The sequence below is a fragment of the Cebus imitator genome, unplaced genomic scaffold, assembly GCF_001604975.1.
Source record: "Cebus imitator isolate Cc_AM_T3 unplaced genomic scaffold, Cebus_imitator-1.0 Scaffold40, whole genome shotgun sequence".
NCBI classification, from domain to species: domain Eukaryota; kingdom Metazoa; phylum Chordata; class Mammalia; order Primates; family Cebidae; genus Cebus; species Cebus imitator.
The window spans coordinates 8,287,153-8,306,951 of record NW_016107355.1 but is presented as its reverse complement, the minus strand read 5'-3'; the positions used below and the strand labels follow the sequence as shown (position 1 = coordinate 8,306,951).

Genomic DNA, 19,799 nt, shown 5'->3' with positions numbered 1-19,799 from the left:
ATGATATGTCTCACTCTACCCTTGTGTCTGTGGCTTTGTATTTAAGTTCATGTCCAGCCAAAAGCTGTACAGCCCTATACTTATACTACATTCAGATCTGAGAAGGCCTCTGACAAATTGTCATTGCATTTATAGCTCTACAGAGAAATAAAATAATTCCTTTAGACTCAGATTTCTGGTTTTAGCAAAAAGATTAAGGCAATATATTCATCCACACCTGTTTTGAAGTGATACTGTGCACCATGGTCACTGAAGGGTCATGTAAAAATAAGAATGTTCTAAAGTTAATAGATAACTGAACTTCGTCCTTTGGAAATAAATTTCTGGATTTTTCCTTTAGTGCTGGAAAATATTACATCATACAGCTATACAGTCTGACACATTCCTTGCATAACTTTACATACTAGTAATGACATTGGTTCAAGTTTAGGCAAGTGAACAAAAGAGAACTGGTTGTAAAAGGACTTTTGATATAAAACTCTATTTTCTCTAGTCATTTGATCACTTTGCCCAAGTAGAATAAGTTATTTTCTTAAATTAATGTCATATTTCCAAGAAATAAATCCTCCTTTTTAATATACTGGAATTGTTGATAGGTTTCATGAAATAAAACAAAATAGCATAGTCAAATGCATAAAACATTGGACTGAGATTCAGAAGACTTTAATAACAAAGCAGACATTAAGTGTGTGACCTAATTAAAATCATTTAACTCTCCTTTTTTCTGTTTATTTTGTTTAAGTAATACTAACTTTCTAAATTATAAATATATGCATAGTAACATACACACAAAAAAGTTACATATAAATTGTCTTAACTCTTTAGAAGAAAGTGACTACATCCATCTAATCTCTTAAATATATTTTAGTCTGTAGACAGGATTCTAATGTTATTTTAGTATTGGTAAGCTAAGAATACGATTTTACATTTTTAGGTGGGAAAAATCCTGAGTTCTTGCATGTGAATGTAAACTACATGGGATTTTATTTACATTTTAAAATATCTCTGCATTTCTAATACAAAGAAATGTGAACTGTTGATTAAACATTCATGCCAAGTTACCTCCGGCTGAGACATGAAAATATATATTGACACAAATAAGAATGGAAGAAAAGGGGCCATACCATATTTGGTATATACCCTGTGTTTTTGTTTGTTTGTTTGCTTGTTTGATTTTCGAGGGAATTTTGTCTGGCAATGTTGAGTTTTTGCTGCTAACAAACAAGAATTTGCTTTTAACTGTGGAGAGATGCAAAAACATTTGGAGATGGTAGAAGAGTGAGCTGACAGAAAGGACCAATTTATGTTTTCAGTTCTAATGAATTTTAACTATGCTTATTAAGATGAATAGTACCCAAGGTATAGTATATATGCCCTAAAGCAGTATGTATACGGATGGTAATAAGAAGACAGGTAATATTTCACTTACACTATGGCAGGCTTACCATGGAACAGGTTTTATTCTTGGCCCTACCACCTTAGAAAAATCTCTTAACCCTGCTGTGTCCTAGTGTCTTCATATACCATGTACTCTACAGGTCCATTTACTTACCTCTTTCTACCATTTTGTTTCCTCATCCTCTCCCTTAAAAAACAGGTTTCTGTGTGGTTACTATCTCTTCAATTTAATCACATGAATGTGACTATCAAATGAAAGAACGTAATGAACATAATGGTTGATTCTCCAATATTCATTCCACACCGGAATATTGATCTGAGCCAATTATGAATGTTTCTTCTTCCTTGCCAATAATTAGTTCAGCAGTGGTCAATTCTGGGAAGATTCTGAGGGTGGAAGTCATTTCTTCTAAGGGAGCACCCCAGGTCAAAATGCTCTACTTCTTCTGGAATTGATGAGTAGAACTGCTTACCGCTTACAGCACAGGCAACATGAGGCTGAAATATACCTAGAAGAGATGGCAGATGGGAAGTACTTGAACCAATATGTATTTAATACTATAAAAACACAATAGGGAACTACAAATATGTAGAAGCCATGAGTCCCTCAATAATCATACTGTTTTCATTTTGTCTAGTTGATAATATAACCATAGATAAGAAAAGCTACAAAATCATTGCCACATAATATATTTATTAGTTCATGTTCATTAGAGTAAGGCTGCATGCTTGAGGCAAGCTATTACAGAGAAGATGAGCTTTAAAAGGGCAGGTTTGGTTTAGATTAGTACAATAAAGAATGGAAATTACAATATTCCAGGAAGGGGGACTGATCTGTGGAAGAAGGACAAAATTTAGTAGTGAGATAACGAGCTAAAAATTGAGTTTGACTAACACAGCCTACAGCTAGAAGCAGAAAAAGCAGCCAGAAAGTTCTAAACTATAAATTTTAGTGTTAATTGTCTTCATGTTGTCTTTTCATTGTTTAGAAGGAATGTACTTGTAAAGGATTTTATATGAAGAGACACATTAATAGTAGTCCTTAATGATCCAAGTGTATTTTATAATCAATCAATTATTTTTCTTCCTTTCAATTAGAAAACTTGTAGATAGCTTTGAACACTAATTTGCATCCTAATATCCAATTTTCCCACATGCCCTCATTCTCTTTAGAGTTTTCCATCTTTTGATAAAGGATGACAACTGGCTGTAAGGAAGTTATAGTTTCACCTGCAATGAAATGGAAAATCTAATTACCAGCCCTCAAGTTTATGAAGCTGTGATATTGGAGCCAATAAAGCCACAAGAAGCAATTTTTAAAAAATCCATATGATCTCTGCACTTGGGAGGTTTAACTGATTTTCATTTTGTAAAATGCTATGCACTCTGACTGAATTTCTATTTGAAAGGGTTGTCTGTGTCAATTCATAGTATTATTAGATTATTTCATAAATTTCTTTCTGTTATATCTCACCTATAATGGTTGCCTCTTATCAGCAGATTGTATGATAATTAACTCAGAAATGCCTAATACATAAAGAAAGAGTTTTGATTTCAATACAAAGCCAAGCCTGTTGCATCTAGGTTTCCATCATGTAAATTAATATAATTTATGAAATTGAGACTTTGTCCCGTATCAATACAGAAAAGGCTGTGCTAGATGCTCCAAGTATAGTTTTACTTTTCCTTGTGATTGTCATGGATTTCGTGTGTATGTAGGTATTTGGGAAAAAATATTATGCATAAAACTTTATGGGGGGCAAAATAAACCAAACCCAAACAAAAACAGCAAAACATTTTCCTTGGCTTCCAAGAAAGTGCCTTTTTAAAGGACTTTTAAGCAACCACCAATTTTATCACTTACCATTATTCAAAGTTAACTAAAATAACAAAACAATACAGATTTCCCTCTTCTTAATAAAGAGTTGATGACACACATATACAGAAAAGAAATAGGTAGTTATCTCTTACAGCTCTGTATAGTATACTTTACTTGTTTCATTTATCTGATAATAGAGAATCATCTTTTACCAGTTCCTTTCTGCCTCCCAGGCTGCCATATTTAACTGAGTGAGGAGACCCTTCATTGTGTTTCTTGGGGAAATATCATTTTACAAATGTCAGCATGATTGCTTTATGAATTCTATGGTAAGATCATTTTTGTGTTGGCAGATTAACATTACACATTGTTCAAAAAATGTTCTTTGCTGTTTTTTTCTCACGTGTGCACTCCCTTTGTACTCGCCTAGATTTTGATGGCAGGTTGCTTCAGAACAAGTAAGCGGTCTGCTTAATTTTACCTGATAGAAAATAACGTGGAGTGTTTAGAGCAATGTTTCATCCATTTAGTGAAATTATTGTTAATATATATATATATATATTTTAAATAACGATGTCTTTTGGGTTTTTAACAATATGTACTAGTCTCTATTTCCCTTTGAAAAAGCTATGCTATGGTTGTGGATTTGTCTCAAAAAGGCAGTCTTTCCTCCCAATGAATATTACCCATTTCTGTTGTTTGCTATTTATAACTGCTTATAAGGATTTTTCTCTCTCTTATAGTCAGCAGTCAGCGGAAGACCTCGCCCGAGTACCTGCCAACTCCACTAGCAATATCTTGAACAGGTTATTGGTCAGTTATGACCCCAGGATAAGACCAAACTTCAAAGGTTTGTCTCCCACACATAAATTTTCATTTTTATTGTTTAAAAATTAATTTTATATCTATATAGTATATACATGTAAAATTAATTTTATGAATATATGCTCTGTGATATTCAAAACAGTAAGATTTCAAAGTGACATATAACAAAAATGTCCTTAGGTTCAAAGCAATTTAATGCCAAAATTATTTAAAGATAAGTAAAATATGAATTATAATTGTTTTATGGCTTACCTATTTTTAAAAATGCAAAAAAGTATATACTGAGAATTAATAGACCAACTTCTGTAATGGGTTTTCTAAGTACTATTCTTAACATGAGTGGTTTAAAATTTAGGCTCTGGAAATAGATCTGGCTTTCATTCACAGACACTAGAGTTATAATTTGCAGAAGGATCATTTTCTCATTTAGGGAAAGAGAACAGTTCTGATGTATATTTAGATTCTTTCTTACTTTCTGTTAGTATTCACATTACTAGAATATTCTCTCTATTCCTTTGCTGAAAAAACGACGGCTGAACGATTTTTAAAAGCATGTTAACTTTGTGAATAAAAGTGACTACAACATAGATTATTTTTATTCCAGTTAGATATTACCATTTATCATGTCTTTTATGAACCAAAACTATACTTACAATAAAATGAGTCACGAGCAGGTTGTACAGTTGTATAGACCTCTTTTGTCCTTTTGATGAATTAGAAAAAAGCTGCGAGAAAAAAATCTCTGGAAAACTACAATCCTTCTTGCTGGTTAAGGACAGGTATTAATGTAGATCAGATTAAAATTATAAGCCTTGATGTTTCTTTTCTTTTCTTTTTTTTTTCTTTTTGCCTTTGGAAGAAAAAAAAAAAAAGGTCTGCAGCTGCTTCTAGTCAACCGAAGTTATACAACTATGCTGTAAAAATGGGTTTTTGTTCATTACCAGGACCTATTCAGTTACTTTCAACAACAGCCGTGGTCTGGGTTGTCACATGTCTAGCATATATTGATTCACCACCTGTTTTTCATCAGTTAGTGGTTCTGTGGCTAAAAGGCTAAATTCACATTTTCCCTTTGTTAGCCCAACCAGCAGCCACAATGAGTTGAAAAACAAAAAAAATAGAAAGAAATTTGCAACATTATACCTTAGTTCTCACTCCGTGAACTTTCAAATTATTTTTCAAAAGGTCAGGCAAAAATCTTTATAATGACTTTATTATGTGTCCAATTAGCTTTGCATTTTCATGAATTAAAAGCTAAAATGTAATAATTATAAGTAAAATTTATTGAATACTGTTTTACCTATTAAAGTAAGAATTTGAACTGATTAGAAAAATGTGAAAAATTAAACCCTGTTTTTAAAATAATTTTTTAAAGAATAATTGGTAGTTTCTTAAAAATGTATTAGGGCAATTTAAAAAAATATTTAAAGGTAAATGTATTTTCCAGAGTCTTTACAATTTAAGACATAATTCTGCCTGAAAAAAAGAACATTATAATACAATTGAACTCATTTTTTATTTGTATTATGATCCCTATTTAGAAAAATAAGTTAGTAGGAATTATGAACATGTTATACTGAAGCCATAGATTTTGTATTCCATGTGGATTGGAAAAAATATGATAATTAAATGTATAAAACAAAAAACTATGATGATTCTAGTCAAGTATTTTTACTGTTAATAAATATATTCTTAATTTTTATTCATAGGCATTCCTGTTGATGTAGTAGTCAACATTTTTATTAACAGTTTTGGATCCATTCAAGAAACAACAATGGTAAGATTGTAATTAATTTAATATTTTGTCAAATATTTAAAGAGAGGAGATAAAGTAACATTAAAAGTGAAAAATCAGGAGTAACTAACAAAAATGCATGCCCTTTCCTAGTATAAAATGTCCAAATTTCTAGATTTTGTTAAATGAGTGATTTCAGTTACCCACATAATCTTGCAACTCAAATTTAGCTTTAACGTTGCATTAAAAATTACAGACTTGGAAGAATTGATGTATTCCTTCTGAAAAACTGTGATTGGATACACAGATTTTTCAGGAGAAAACCTGGAGAAAGGATTTATGACGTGAAGTCCAAGGAACATTTTTTCGTTTTGTTTTCTAATGTGCTTATATGCTGGAACATTAAAAAATATTTCAAGTATTCAGTTTTTTCTTCTTCCAACTTCCTAAGGAGAATACTTGTTTTGTCTGTTTTGTTCATTTTGTGATACATAGAGCAGAGAAATGTAAGAAGCAATTAAGAAAATTGATTTCCATAAGATAGGGCAACATGAACTCCTTGAAAAGATGGTGCAGCAAGATTAAAGGGCAGGGAAAGGCAGATGAAGATTAGGAAGGAGTGACAGGAAGACTTGTGTCTTGAAAGGAATAGGAAAGAGGTTTGAGGGAGTGGCTGTTGTCCATGATAAGTTGGACTTTAGGGACAAAGTTATCGATAAAGTAATATTAGCAGATATCCTAAGCTCCTTAAAAGCCATTTGACAAAGTCTGTTTGCTTTTTAAGGTTTTGGAATATTAAACTTGTGCCATTTTTGACAAACTACATGATGAAATAATACTTCAGGTAGAAGAAAGAAGACCCAACATTTTTTTTTTCTGTATTTTTTTTTTTGGAGATACTTACATTTTATTAAGTAATAATGTAAGATTTTGACTGCAAGCCGGGTAAGAATAGCAAGAGTATAGTCTATTTTTTTCCGGGAATATCTCAGACTAGTAACAGAATTACTTAAAATATTTACTCCATTATTCCTAATAGCAGCAGCATAGCATATTATAAAAGGAATTGTATATTGCATTTAATTAATGACGATGATGTTTATGTTTTAAATGTGATGAGAGTGTTATTTATTTGTAGAAGTGTATATTTAAGCTGAGTAATTGACAATGTGTAGATATTTTTAGAGAATTATTTTAAAAATTTTGGGATTCACCTCAAGTGACTTTTTACATCATTTAAATAACATAGACATGCATTATAAATCACTAGGAGACTTTTCTGAAGTAAAATATAAATTACCATCTATGACTCAAGAGACAGTATAGCACTTATTAACTGAAAATGTGGTTAACCTATCTATGTACTTCACTTTCCAAGAGTCAAAGATATCATTTTCTCAAGGTAAAACTTTACCGGAATCTATTTGATCTCCATATCCCATTCTGTACCCTGGTTATCTAGCATGATAGCACTCTACTAATACTGAAACTTATCTATCAAGATATTGCGTCCTATGGGAAACGTCCCCACTCTTTATCTTGCATGCCTCTGTGGTCAGACCCAATAGAGTTTTAGGTCAGCAAATGCAAGGATCTCTTTTTCTCTTTTGTGATATAGATACATTAATGATACCTACTGAGCTAGCTGAGTAGGTGTCATTAAAGTATCTATATTGTAACAAATATTTAATTCCTTCCAAATATCAGGAAGGAATTCTGGTAGGTCTCATCTGTAGTTACTTGGTTGTATTGAGTTGAAAATACCAGGGAACATGGGATGTTAAAAGAATTTCTTACAGATTATTTGACGATTATGATAAAATTTTTCATCATTTCTAATATATATCCTCTCACCCCTCTGCACAGACCCATCCCAGTAGTTAGCCATGAATAACTTATTCTTGGCACCATATTCAATAAATTCTCATCATGGATTCTGTACCCTTACTCTTTATTCTTGATCTTCTCTTATCTTCTAAACAGAGATTTTTGTGGCTATTCTTACCCACTTTGTCCACTCTTTTCAATCTAGGTTCTTCATCTCTATCATTTGCCTGTTACTTAGATCTAATGGCTTCTATACTGTAATTAAATTACTTTTGTATGTATTTCTTTTATTCTCTAATGGACTATCAAACTCATAAATTTAGCAATAATGTATTCTGCTTCTTCATTTTCCATAAAATACATAAGACAGGCACTCAATAAATAATGAAGACATAAATAATTTTTCTATTAGCTAATGTTGAATGAATAAATAAATTTGCTATTTGCTTAGTTAAGTAAAAGGATTGGTGGAACATATTTAAACAGTAGATTAATGTTGAGCATTTAGATGGCTTAATAACAGACTAATGTCATTACTACAGAGTGTAATTTTGAAAACTTTGAAGACCTTTATCTAGAGGAATCAAATTATTTATATTCGCTATTTCTTTGATCATAGAGCCTGGATGAAAACCAATCTGGCCTTCACTTTGTATTGACCAGACATAGCCTAAATGTTTAGAATCAGTACTACACTCAATAAATATACTTAAATATTCCATTTTATCGTAATTATTATTTTTTTGCTTCTAGCAATATTTATTTTATATACCCTTATAAAGTAGAATTGTACACATATGTCATATGACAGTAATATTTTATATATTTGCTCCATCTTCTCAAGGCAAATGCTCTAATACCTTGTTGCTTAATGGTTAGCAAAGCATAAGTTACTATAGATATATAAGTAACATTAAAATATCTTCCAAAGGAAAAAAAAATGGATCTAGACAATACTTGTTCTTCATAATTTGTTATAAACAATGGTCAGAAAATAATAGTGATGACTCAGAAATGTAACCCGAAAGGGCATTCTTCATGCCTGGACAGGAGTTATATTATGAGAGGGTGCCTCTTCAAAACAAAAAAACAAACAAACAAAAAATAAACACAAAAGCTCCTCAAAACAAGAGTTTGAGAGAGCAGAGAATAATAGATTTGTCTACATACAGGATGTACATTCATGGCAATGTAATAGTGGACTGTGTGTGAGTTGTGTCATCCAACAGGCTTGTGTTTGAGTCTGTTATGTCCTTGCTGTGTTACTAAAGGGAGTGAAAAAGTTACAAAATTAAAACAACAGTGTTTTGACTGGCATAGCAACTGCTTAGCCAGTGATGGTGACTCTTTGGTTGTCATAGGTTAGCAAGTTAATTTAAAATTTTGTAATAGTGTCTCATCCTTAAAAAAATGAATTATTTCTAATTGTATTAGCAGTCCTACTATATATGTATGACTTTGTCTATTACTAGCCTCCTAGAAATCTCCCCTACAAAAATAAGGAAATTCTGGCTGGGCACAGTGGCTTATGCCTGTGATCCCAACATCTTGGGAGGCCGAGGCAAGTGGATCACCTGAGGTCAGGAGTACAAGACCAGCCTGGCCAACATAATGAACCCCGTCTGGACTACTGCTTCTACTAATAAATTAGCTGGGCATAGTGACACACACCAGCAATCATAGCTGGTTGGGAGGCTGAGGCTGGAGAATCACTTGAATCTGGGAGGTGGTGGTTGCAGTGAGCTGAGATCATGCCAAAGGAAGTCTTAACATTTAAAAAGCTTCAGTATTGCCCCGCACATTCCTCTGCAGTTCAAACCATTCTACTTCAAATAGCAGCTGCTTATTAAAGAAAGCACAATGCAGAATGCAGAGCCTGGGAGAAGATATAACATGAATAGCCCGAGTCAGGTGTCAGAAAGACATAGGGCAACTTTTAAAGGAAAAGGGGCAGCACAGTTCCTCAGTAGATGATATTGATTGTCAAACAAAGAAGCAAGCAAGGTTATTGGCATTAACGTTATTGTCTGGAAATTTTAACCAATTCTACTTGGAAAAAATTTGTTTGCTTGTTTTTTTTTCCCTCTAAATTTAGATGCTAAATGTTGCTGGCCAAACTAGAAGTCTTCTCATATTATTCATAAACCATTATTGCGTAGTGGAGGAAAAGTTACACTATATTAATATTCCTTAAGTTTTCCCACATCTCTATGGTTATGTAACTCGGTGTTGCAGGTTCTTAGCCGTCCTGCCCCAGGAATGAGGGAAGAGGCCCTAGAGGTATGGTGGGCTCATTCAAATAAATATCAGACCCAAAGAGTTTTGTAGAAAAGCGATTTATTAGGCAGAGTTAGAAAGAGAGAAGAAGAGGAAGAGAGAGAGAGAGAGAGAGAAAGAGAGAGAGAACAAACTCCCACACTGTTGTGGGAGGGGATCCAGGCATGGAGTCCGCACAGGTGAGAAGCAGGGGGTCTTTTAATCTTGGAGTCACTGCTGCCCCATTCAAGTTCTTGTTCCATGAGAGGAGATCCTTCACACTTCCTCTGGAGTGATTGATCTTTGACTTTGACATCTGATTGGCTGCCTGGCTTACAGTCCTCCCATATCCCATAGCTTTTCTGGGGATTTCTAAACAAAAGAAGCTACCTTGGGCAGTCTGTCCTCCCGAGAGAAAGTTAGACAAATAACTCGAGGCTCCTGGATGGGGGTGGATAGAGGTATGGTGTGGGAAGTTCTTGCCTTTGCAATCACACCCCTTGTGGACCCGGCAAGATAAGTAAACATGATCCCTCTGTTATGTGCTCCTTTAGCCTGTTTTATGGCCTAATTGTGAAGTTTTATAGTTCCTATTTCTCATGTGTGTGCACTCATTTGTATTTTGCTACCTTATATTTTTGTAAGGCATAATTATTAATGCTATAAGTGGTATTTACTGAGAGTAATACAGTAGTAACATCACCAAAATTGTCAAATAAATGTTATCATCCCAATTTGAAGTTGCTGGAACAGTCAGATCTAGCTCTGTCAGTTTATGTGCTACTGTTTGTGACAATTGAAGTAAAAGCATTCAAAACAGTGAGAAGAATGACTTGTTAGAGGGCAGGTGACAAGAGTTATGCTTATAATATTTGTTGAGTTTCCACTCAATTCCTAACTTTGGCTTTAATCAGCAGGATTTTCATAACTGACAATGTGAACTGTTGAACTTATGTGGGGAAAATTGTGTATTATGGGTTATTGTCATAATCTATACACTGACACTTTACCTTATCAGAAATACAGAAAAGCTCTCTCATGGAAATAAAAACCTGTTTATACAATCCATTTCTTTCTTTAGATTAGGCATGCTTTGTAATTATATTGAATTATTATTGCACTACAATTCAGGATCCTGTCAGACCTTCTATGCCTTTCTGTTCCATGACTTTTTGTTTATTTTAATAATAGATTGCAACTCCTTTTGGGAAACACAGCTGTGACTGTCAAGGAAAAAAAAATCATATTTGGAATCCACTACAAAGCTTAATTCTAGTTCTTGGTAATTGCTCATCTTTGTTGTTTTAAAGCAATTTTATTTTACATATTTCCATATTTAGATTTAAAATACTTTCCTTAAAATTTTCCTTCATTTATTCTTCTTTATCTTTTGTTTTTGTTGATAATTTTAAAGCATTTACTATAGAATAATATTATTTCCCATCTTAGTAGATTTTACACCTTAGATGTAAAATTAGAAACATTAAACTGATTTCATCTTCATTTTTCTCATGTTATTCATCTTCAGGGTTTGCACCCTGTTGTTGGCTGAATTATGGCCCACTAAAGATGTTCATGTCCTAATCACCAGTAATTGCAATTCTTACATGAAACTAATAATCTCACTAGAGGCTAAATTTTATATCCTTTCAAACCTGTGGATGTGCTGTTTTACATGAAAAAAGGGACATTTCAGATGTGATTAGATATTGGAGATTGTATGCCAAATTTTGGGTGGCGAGTATCCCGGATGGTTCAAGTGGAGTCAGTGTAATTGCTAGCATTCTTATAAGACAGAGACAGCAAGATCAGGGTCAGTGGTAGTAGTTGTGATGAAGGATGCATGAAGTGGTGGTCAGGCAAGGAAGGGACCACGAGTCAAGGAATGCAGGTGACCTCCAGACACTGAAGAAGCCAAGGAAACAGATTCTTTCCTCAGAGGGTTCCAAAAAACCAGCCCTTCAGACAGAAATCTTGACTTTAGCTCAGTGAACATGATTTTGGTTTTCTAACTTACGAACTCTAAGATACTAAATTTCTCGTGCTTTAAGCCACCGTTTTTGGTAATTTTATTATAGTGGCAATTGGAAACTAATACATATGCCGAGCATTTGTTAGTGTTTTCTTCCTCCTGAATTCTGCTGGAGGTTTATCTGATTGCATGTAACTTCTTCCCAAGCCTAACTGAAGGATTACCTAATTATAACATAACTTTATCCATATATGGAAATGCCAAAAGAATCAGTTATATTTTACTGAGTAATTACTTAAACCTCTCACTCATTAAGGTTTATTCTATTAAGGATGTAATTTTAAAAATATATATGTTTTTGTAGTTAAAATATACTTTAGTCCTTTCTCTTTGTCAAAGTTACTTTTTTTAGGGTATGTACATGAAACTGAACAATTTATTATGAATACTTTCCTCATTACCTTTTTTCTTCAAGTTACATTATTGAGAAGCATTGATGATTAAACTTCACAACTAAGAGTACTATATTAGGCATTGAGGAAGGGTGAAAAATGTGCAAGTTTTGTTTTCTCTTTCCAATAATTTGGTTATTGTTATTAATGAATATGGAAAAAGTTAAACGAATGGTGTGAAGAATGCTAGAAAACTTTCTGAACTGTTAAGATGACACAGAAGGCATTTCCCCATTCTCGTATTTAATAGAAGTGTATTGGATACTTTGTATACCGAGCCTCAGCAGGTTGCTGTTCTTTATGGGGTTTCCAGTCTAGTGTGACACCATCATACCAGCTACCAGGCACTCCTAATAGAAATGGACTATGGGGATTGATCTAGAACAAGTAATTATCCATAAGGTGTTGTTGAAGAATCTTTATCCAAAAACTTTGAAAAATGATGTATTTAGAAAAATCACTAATATGTAACTTAAGAGCTTTTACAGACATTCTTATGTGAAACTTTTAACCTGACTAGAGGCTAAATTTTAAATCTTTTTCAAACCAGGCTTTTAATAGCCCTATCGACAGAACTTTAATTATAATGACGCCAGATGCAATAACAGCTGAACTCTTTTATTTATTTGAATGCTAATTTTTGCCATAATGTAAAGAAAACAAATGAATTAAAGATTACATATGTGAGCTATTCTAACAACATTACAAAGTATAGATAAACAGTTCTTAATATTAAAATATCATTTATGAAATTAACTGATTATAATGTCTTATTGTGAAATGTTTTATTGCCTTGAAGAAATAGTTTAATTTGAGTGTTAATTGGTTCTAAACATTTTTGGAGACCATCCATTTTTCCAGATAATGACTAATAGTGTGTTATTTGGAATGAACAATGAATATTATTTGTCACCAAGTACTTTAAAAGCAATTAAGTAATTTCCCACTCATAAAAGAAGTCTGTTTCTGATGGGAATTTGTTCCTTGCAAAATAAATGATAGAGCTATAATTACTGTGATTGAATAATTGAAAATGAAAATAAATGGGTTTCAAAGATGGTTATCTTAATATAAGGCATTTGAAATGCCAATAACTAGTAATTATTTGAAAATACTCATAAAACATTAACCAAAGCATATAACTAATGAGCTTTTATCTTTTAATGAATGTTCCACCCAAACTATTAAGTTGTAAAATTTTGAAATAAAAGATACATAAGCTTGCTCCAACTTGTGTTGAATTGTAATATTATATAACCTTATAACTAATAGAAAAGCATCTTGGAAGCACCTTCATAATGAAATAAGACATAATAATCAAAGTGATACACTGAATGAACCAATGAAGTTGGCAATTTCCAGTTTTGGCGATGCTCATTGGGACACAGCTCTGATGGAGCTCTATTTAAAAAAACATAATTGGAATAGAGACCCATATGAGATTTTTTTTTTTTTTTGTGGTATATTGAGGTTACAATGGTGCAGCTTAAAGCAAGAAGAAGAGTTTAGGAGACGCTAAAAACTGTATAGTGCTAAAAATGTATAGTGCTAAAAGTTCAGGAAATGCTAACAAATGTATAGTGTTGAGATTTGATACCTAGAGGTGAAAGACTGTTCAGTGTAATTGTAGGTGGATCATCTCAGCACGGAGAAACCCAAATCTGTTACACTATATGAAGAATTTTTTGAAGCAAAAAAGCATATTAATCATTTTACAAGCATTAAAAGGGAATAACAATAGCATAAAGGATATTTCCTAATAAAATGAAAAACTTGTTTAGAGCCTAATATCTCCAGGTGCAGTTCATGTGCTTTACATATATCCTCTCATTGAATCCTTCCTAAAACTCTATGTTGTGAGTCTGTGATTATTATCCCCATTTTATATAGAAGGGAACTTTGTATTCCATTCACTCCTTAATCCTCTGCAATCTTGTTTTTGATACACTTCTGTACCAAAAATGTTTTTGCCACCTTTTTCAGTGGCTTCTGCATTTGCTGAAAGTAGATGGTTTTTTTTTTTTTTGTTTTTTGTTTTTTTCTGTACTTGACCTTCTGTGGCACTTACTGCTATTGACCATCACAAAGCTTTTGTTCTTTTGGTTTGGCTAAGTCACATTCTTAGGATTTTTTTCTTTTTCTGTTTTCTGGCTAGTCCTTTAAATGCTTGCCCTCCCAGGTATTTTTGTGTCGTTTTGTTTCTTATTTTTGTTTTCATTACGTATTCCTGCTTTAAGTAATAATTTTGAACAAACTTAATCTTGATTATTATTATTATTATTTTCGTAATGTTTTGAAGGTTCAGGCATGTTGTAGCATATATTAGAATTTTGTTCCTTTTTTATGGCTGAATCATATTCCATTGCGTGTGCATATATATACTAAAGTTTGGTTATCTGTTTATCTGTTAATAGACATGAGTTATTTTCACCTTTTGGCTATTTTAAATAATGTTGCTATGAACACGGGTGTACAAGCATATTTGTCAGAGTGTCTGCTTTCAGTTTTATGGGATATAAACCTAGGATTGGAATTTCTGGATCATATAGAAATTATGTGTTGAAGTCTTTGAGAAAAATATATAATTTTTAAAAGTTTAAGACAGACTTATAGTGAAGACATATGAATGATTTATTTGATGCACTGTTAAGGGAACCAACAGCATAATGAAGCTAATTCAAAGAATTAAATAGACAGAAGCAAAAGAAATAATGCTGAGATTAGATTGTTAAATAAAACTTGTTAATGTTATTCAGAGAACTATGGATATCGTCTTGGTGAAATATTTTTATATGACAGAAATCATAAGTAACATCAATTTTTTAAAAGTTATCTAATTTTACAGTCATAACTCTAATCAATAGAAAGTATCAATTCAAAGTTACAATGTCCTGGAGAATCACAGGGCCTTTAAGTGGGCTTGTTAGATATTGTTTTAGTATTATATTGAAAGGACAAACAAATTTTTGCCTTATCTCAAAATTGTGGATATTTTTTTCTTAACCTTGTATTTCTTTACTTTGATTTTGTTTTTGGTAATTTTTTTGCATTCACCTTTTAAAAGTAGACTCAATGTAGACTTATTGCAGCTTTATTCATAATTGACAAAAGTGTCATTTAGCAAATGAGTGGATAAACACACCAAATTGGTACATTTGTTATCAAATATAATTAGATAATTTTAAATATAATTTAACATTATCATCCAAAGTTTATCATTTATAGGTTTCAGTCCTAGTTTAGTACATTCTGTGGGTTTTGTCAAATGTATAATGATATTACTTCACCATTATAGTATTATACAGAAGAGTTTCACTGCCCTAAAAATCATATGTGCTTTACCTGTTCATCCCTTTCTTCTTAAATTCTGGTACCAGAAATCTTAATTTCTGGCACCACCATTTCCATAGTTTTGCCTTTTCCAGAATGTTAGATAACTGAAATCGTACAGTATGTGACCTTTTCAGATTGGCTTCTTTCAATTAGTGATATGCATTTAATGTTCCATCTTAAACTTTTGATGGCTTGATAGTTCAGTTCTTTTTAGCACTGAATAATATTCCATTGTCTGGATGTGTCACAATTTACTTACCCATTCATCTACCAAATGACATTTTCATCAATTATGAATAAAGCTACAATAAACATCTAAATGAAGGGTTTTATGCTGACATATTTTCAACTCCTTTGGGTGAATACCAAGGAGTGTGATTGCTGGATCATATGGTAACAGTATGCTTCATTTTGTAAGAAACCACTAACTATCTCCAAAGTAGCTGAACAGTTTCTCATTTTTATCAACAATGAGTTTGCTCCTCTTTTCCACATCTTTGCAGTGTTTGTTATTGTGAGTGTTCTGGATTTGGCCATTCAAATAGGCGTGTAGTGGTATCTCATTGTTGTTTTAACTTGTATTTCCCTGATGTCAGAGGATGTTGATCATCTTTTCATATGCTTATTTGTCATCTGGGGTAATACCTGTTCAGGTCTTTTGGCAACTTATTAATTGAGTTGTTTGTTTTCTGATTGTTGAGTTTCAAGAGTTCTTTGTATATTTCTTGGCCTTGATTTTAACTCCTACCTTTCCATTGTTTCTTGCTTGGCCGCTGTTTAGTGATGATCTTGAATTTTTGGGGCCATTTTCTCTATCTTGATATTTAATATTCTTTCACATTGCTGATGAAACTGATTAAGAAGTGGTACCTTTTTGCCTCTGATTTGGTTCTGCTTTTCCCACATGTCACCACCTGTCAAAATTCTTACTCTTTGGGAACCTCACCAGACTCATGTTCTACAGCCTTTCCTGATCCCTTGTGTCTGATGTGATCATTTATTCTCTCGACAAGTATTGTTTTGTTCTTACATCTCTTAGAGTCTTTACCAGTTGTTTCATGACTTGTTTAATCATCACCTCCTGAGAATATTGACCCCATGTTCTTATTCCTCTCAGACTGGTAGCTCAGACCTTTGAACACCAGAAGTCCTTAATGAAAAACTATTGAATGAATGAACAAATGAAGGAAGGAATGATTGTTTTACACAGCCCAGCAAAACCATTGGTTAAGTGAGCCTCTTTAATCACTGAATTTAATCTGGAACATAACAGGTAGATATATTATTCTGTTAGTCCATACATCAAGTTTGCCATGTGAGTTCATGTATCTCTAGTCAGTGAAATCTGAGTAATAGTCTGAAAAATCTCAGATTTGTTTTCTAGTACCATTTTGTGTTGATCTCTGTATGACTAGCACCTAATGTAATTCTGGATTTATAGTACATACAATAAGTGCCTTCTAAAATCTTTTGAAGAATTAGTAAAATGTTAGTTTTAATGACGTTTAGCAGCCCACTAAAACTTCTAGATAGCATCTTTACAACAATAGAAAAGGAATGCTGTCAATAGAAATGACTGAGTATTCAAAATGGGGATAACAGACAGTGATAATAATGTTAGTAATACATATAATAAAACTGATTAAGTTTTGTGAGTACTTACTTGGGGCCAGGTTTCATGCTTTAGATAGAGTATTTCCTTTAATTCTTAAGAGTTACTGTGGACTAATTTTATTGACAAAGAATTTGAGGCTCAGAGAAGTTAAACAACTTGACTTAAACTCACATAGTAAATTTTTTAGCACAGAATTTAGACCCAGGTTTCTCTAACTTCAGGTCTCAGTATAGGTGTCAATTCATTTGTTAGCTTAAATGTATCTCGAGAGCCTAGGTTAGATGTTCCATTGTGAACTGTTTTTTCTTTTATTTGGATGTAGCCTTTTCAAGCTATGCTTGACTGATGTTCAATATCCCTCATAGTTAATTTTTAAAAGCAAGGAGAGCTGACAGCTGTGTCCTTACTAACCAGATCATGAAAAGGAATATATCATTAATAAATAATTTTTGAATGAATGAACCAATGAGTCAATTACTTACGGATTTAGATAGAATTTAAATAAATGTTTTCTAAAAGTCTATGAAGTAATGTGTAGCTGGATTTCCAAGGGTGTAAAATGGGAAGGAAATGAAGGAAACCTGCTTATTTATATGGCACGTTCTATATTAATCCTTTACACTGAGTATTTTATTTAATCCTCGTAATAGGATATATATATATATATATGTGTGTGTATATATATATGTATATATATAATTTAGAAGGGTTAAGAAACTTAGAAACTTGTTCAGGGTCGAAGCTTTTAAAATTTCGAGATGAGCTCTTAATCAGGCCTTTTATATTTCCAAGTCCATGCTGACTCCATTATATAAGCTTTTACAAATTAGGCTATTATAATTTTTTTAAAGTTATTTATGATTGTATAAAGACTAAAAATGGTGGTTAACTATAAATAAAGTGTTCTTACATCATTTCTAATTTTCCTGTAGATGGTTTTAATTTTGTCAATGCTATGTAGAGCTTTTCTCTAACCTACACAGCTTTCTGCTGTTTAAAATGCTTGGACTTAATACTGATAAAAAACACAAATGTATTCTTGGATTGTGTAGAAAGATTTATAAGATTTCAAGAAGCATTTAGAATAGTAAACTTCACATGGAGAAACACTATTAAAATTGCTATAGAAATTTAAAAAGAAAGCTAATTTTGGTATGTAATTTTAGATCACTTAACAATACCATTTTGATAGGTAGAACATGTAATTATGCTTTCAAAACATGTGTGCATGTATGAAAATTATAAGAGGAATATTGTATGGTGTAGGCTTAATTTATGGACTTTCACCCCCGAAACAGAGAATGACTTCTTTTTTAGTTATGCAAAACATGCTGAAGTTAAATATTACCATTTCTTTGATTTCTGTCAGATAATTTCATGAATATTATTATAAAATACTGATATAAAATCTTTAGAAATTAATTACTGAGAAGCAAACCAGCCTATGTTCCAAAAGATATTTGTTTTGGTCTGGATAAAGAATACCAATGAGTGGCTGAGTATGGTGGCTAATGTCTATAATCCTAGCACTTTGTGAAGCCGATGAGGGAAGATAGCTTGAGGCAGACTTTCGAGACCATCCTGGCCAACACGATGTGATACCATCTCTATACAAATTTTTAAAAATATTGCCCAAGACTGAGGAAGGAGGATGACTTGAGCCCAGGAGGTTGAGGCTGCGGTGAGCTGTGATAGTTTCACTGCACTCCAACCTGGGCAACAGAGCAAAACGCTGTCTCAAAAAATAAAAATAAAAAACTAAAATAAATAAATAAAGAATACCTATGAGGACTTAATACATATATCCCTGTGCATATATGTAAAATTCTATTAAAAGAAGATGAACTAATATTAGGCTGAAATAAAGCATTCTAACTCTGGAAGCCACATTGGCAATGTTTCTTGGCAGCTACACACAAATAATACTGAAATAGCCTTGTCATGAATAAGGCACTATCTAGACTGTTATTTTATTTATTTTTTATCCATTTTATTTCAGAAAGATTTGAGATATATAATAACAAAAATACAATTATGTAATTGAGAAAGAACTAAATGTGCAGGAATCATGCAATGGTAATTGCACCAGGGTATGAAAGATAAATTGTTAATGCAATAGATAGTAGAGTTAATGTTTAGTTTTCCAGCTACAAGACAAAAAGAAAAACACAACTAAGTCTTATTTTCCAGTTATATGAAGCATATTAAAGCATCAGGAGAGCATCTTGATAGTGTAGATTCTGAGGATTAAATGTGGTTTTGCAAAGCACTTGACATTAAGTATACTTAGCATATGGTAAATACCCATATAATGGTATGGTAGTAATATATTTCTAACAAATTAAAAATTAAATGAGGAATCCATCCTGTGTATTTTCATATAAGAGTCATTGATCACAATAAGGGATCACAGCTTTAACAACAAGCATGTAAAATATACACAGACAACTTCATCTGGTTATTTCTTATACTGAACCTTAATAACAAATTCAGAACATAATGTTTTATCAAAATATTATGAATGCATATTTTCTTTTTTTTTTTTTCCCATTTATTTATTTTATTGT

General features: G+C 32.4%; 1 protein-coding gene across 2 annotated transcripts in view; it reads left to right on the top strand.

The window, feature by feature from the left end:
* The window catches only part of GLRB (glycine receptor beta), an 87,659-nt gene that overhangs the window by 39,783 nt on the left and 28,077 nt on the right, over window positions 1–19,799 (top strand). For both annotated transcript variants that reach the window (XM_017526029.2, XM_037737609.1), the window contains exons 3-4: window positions 3,961–4,067; window positions 5,752–5,819. In XM_017526029.2, coding sequence (XP_017381518.1) covers window positions 3,961–4,067; window positions 5,752–5,819 — 175 coding nt within the window. The remainder of the gene's footprint in view (window positions 1–3,960; window positions 4,068–5,751; window positions 5,820–19,799) is intronic.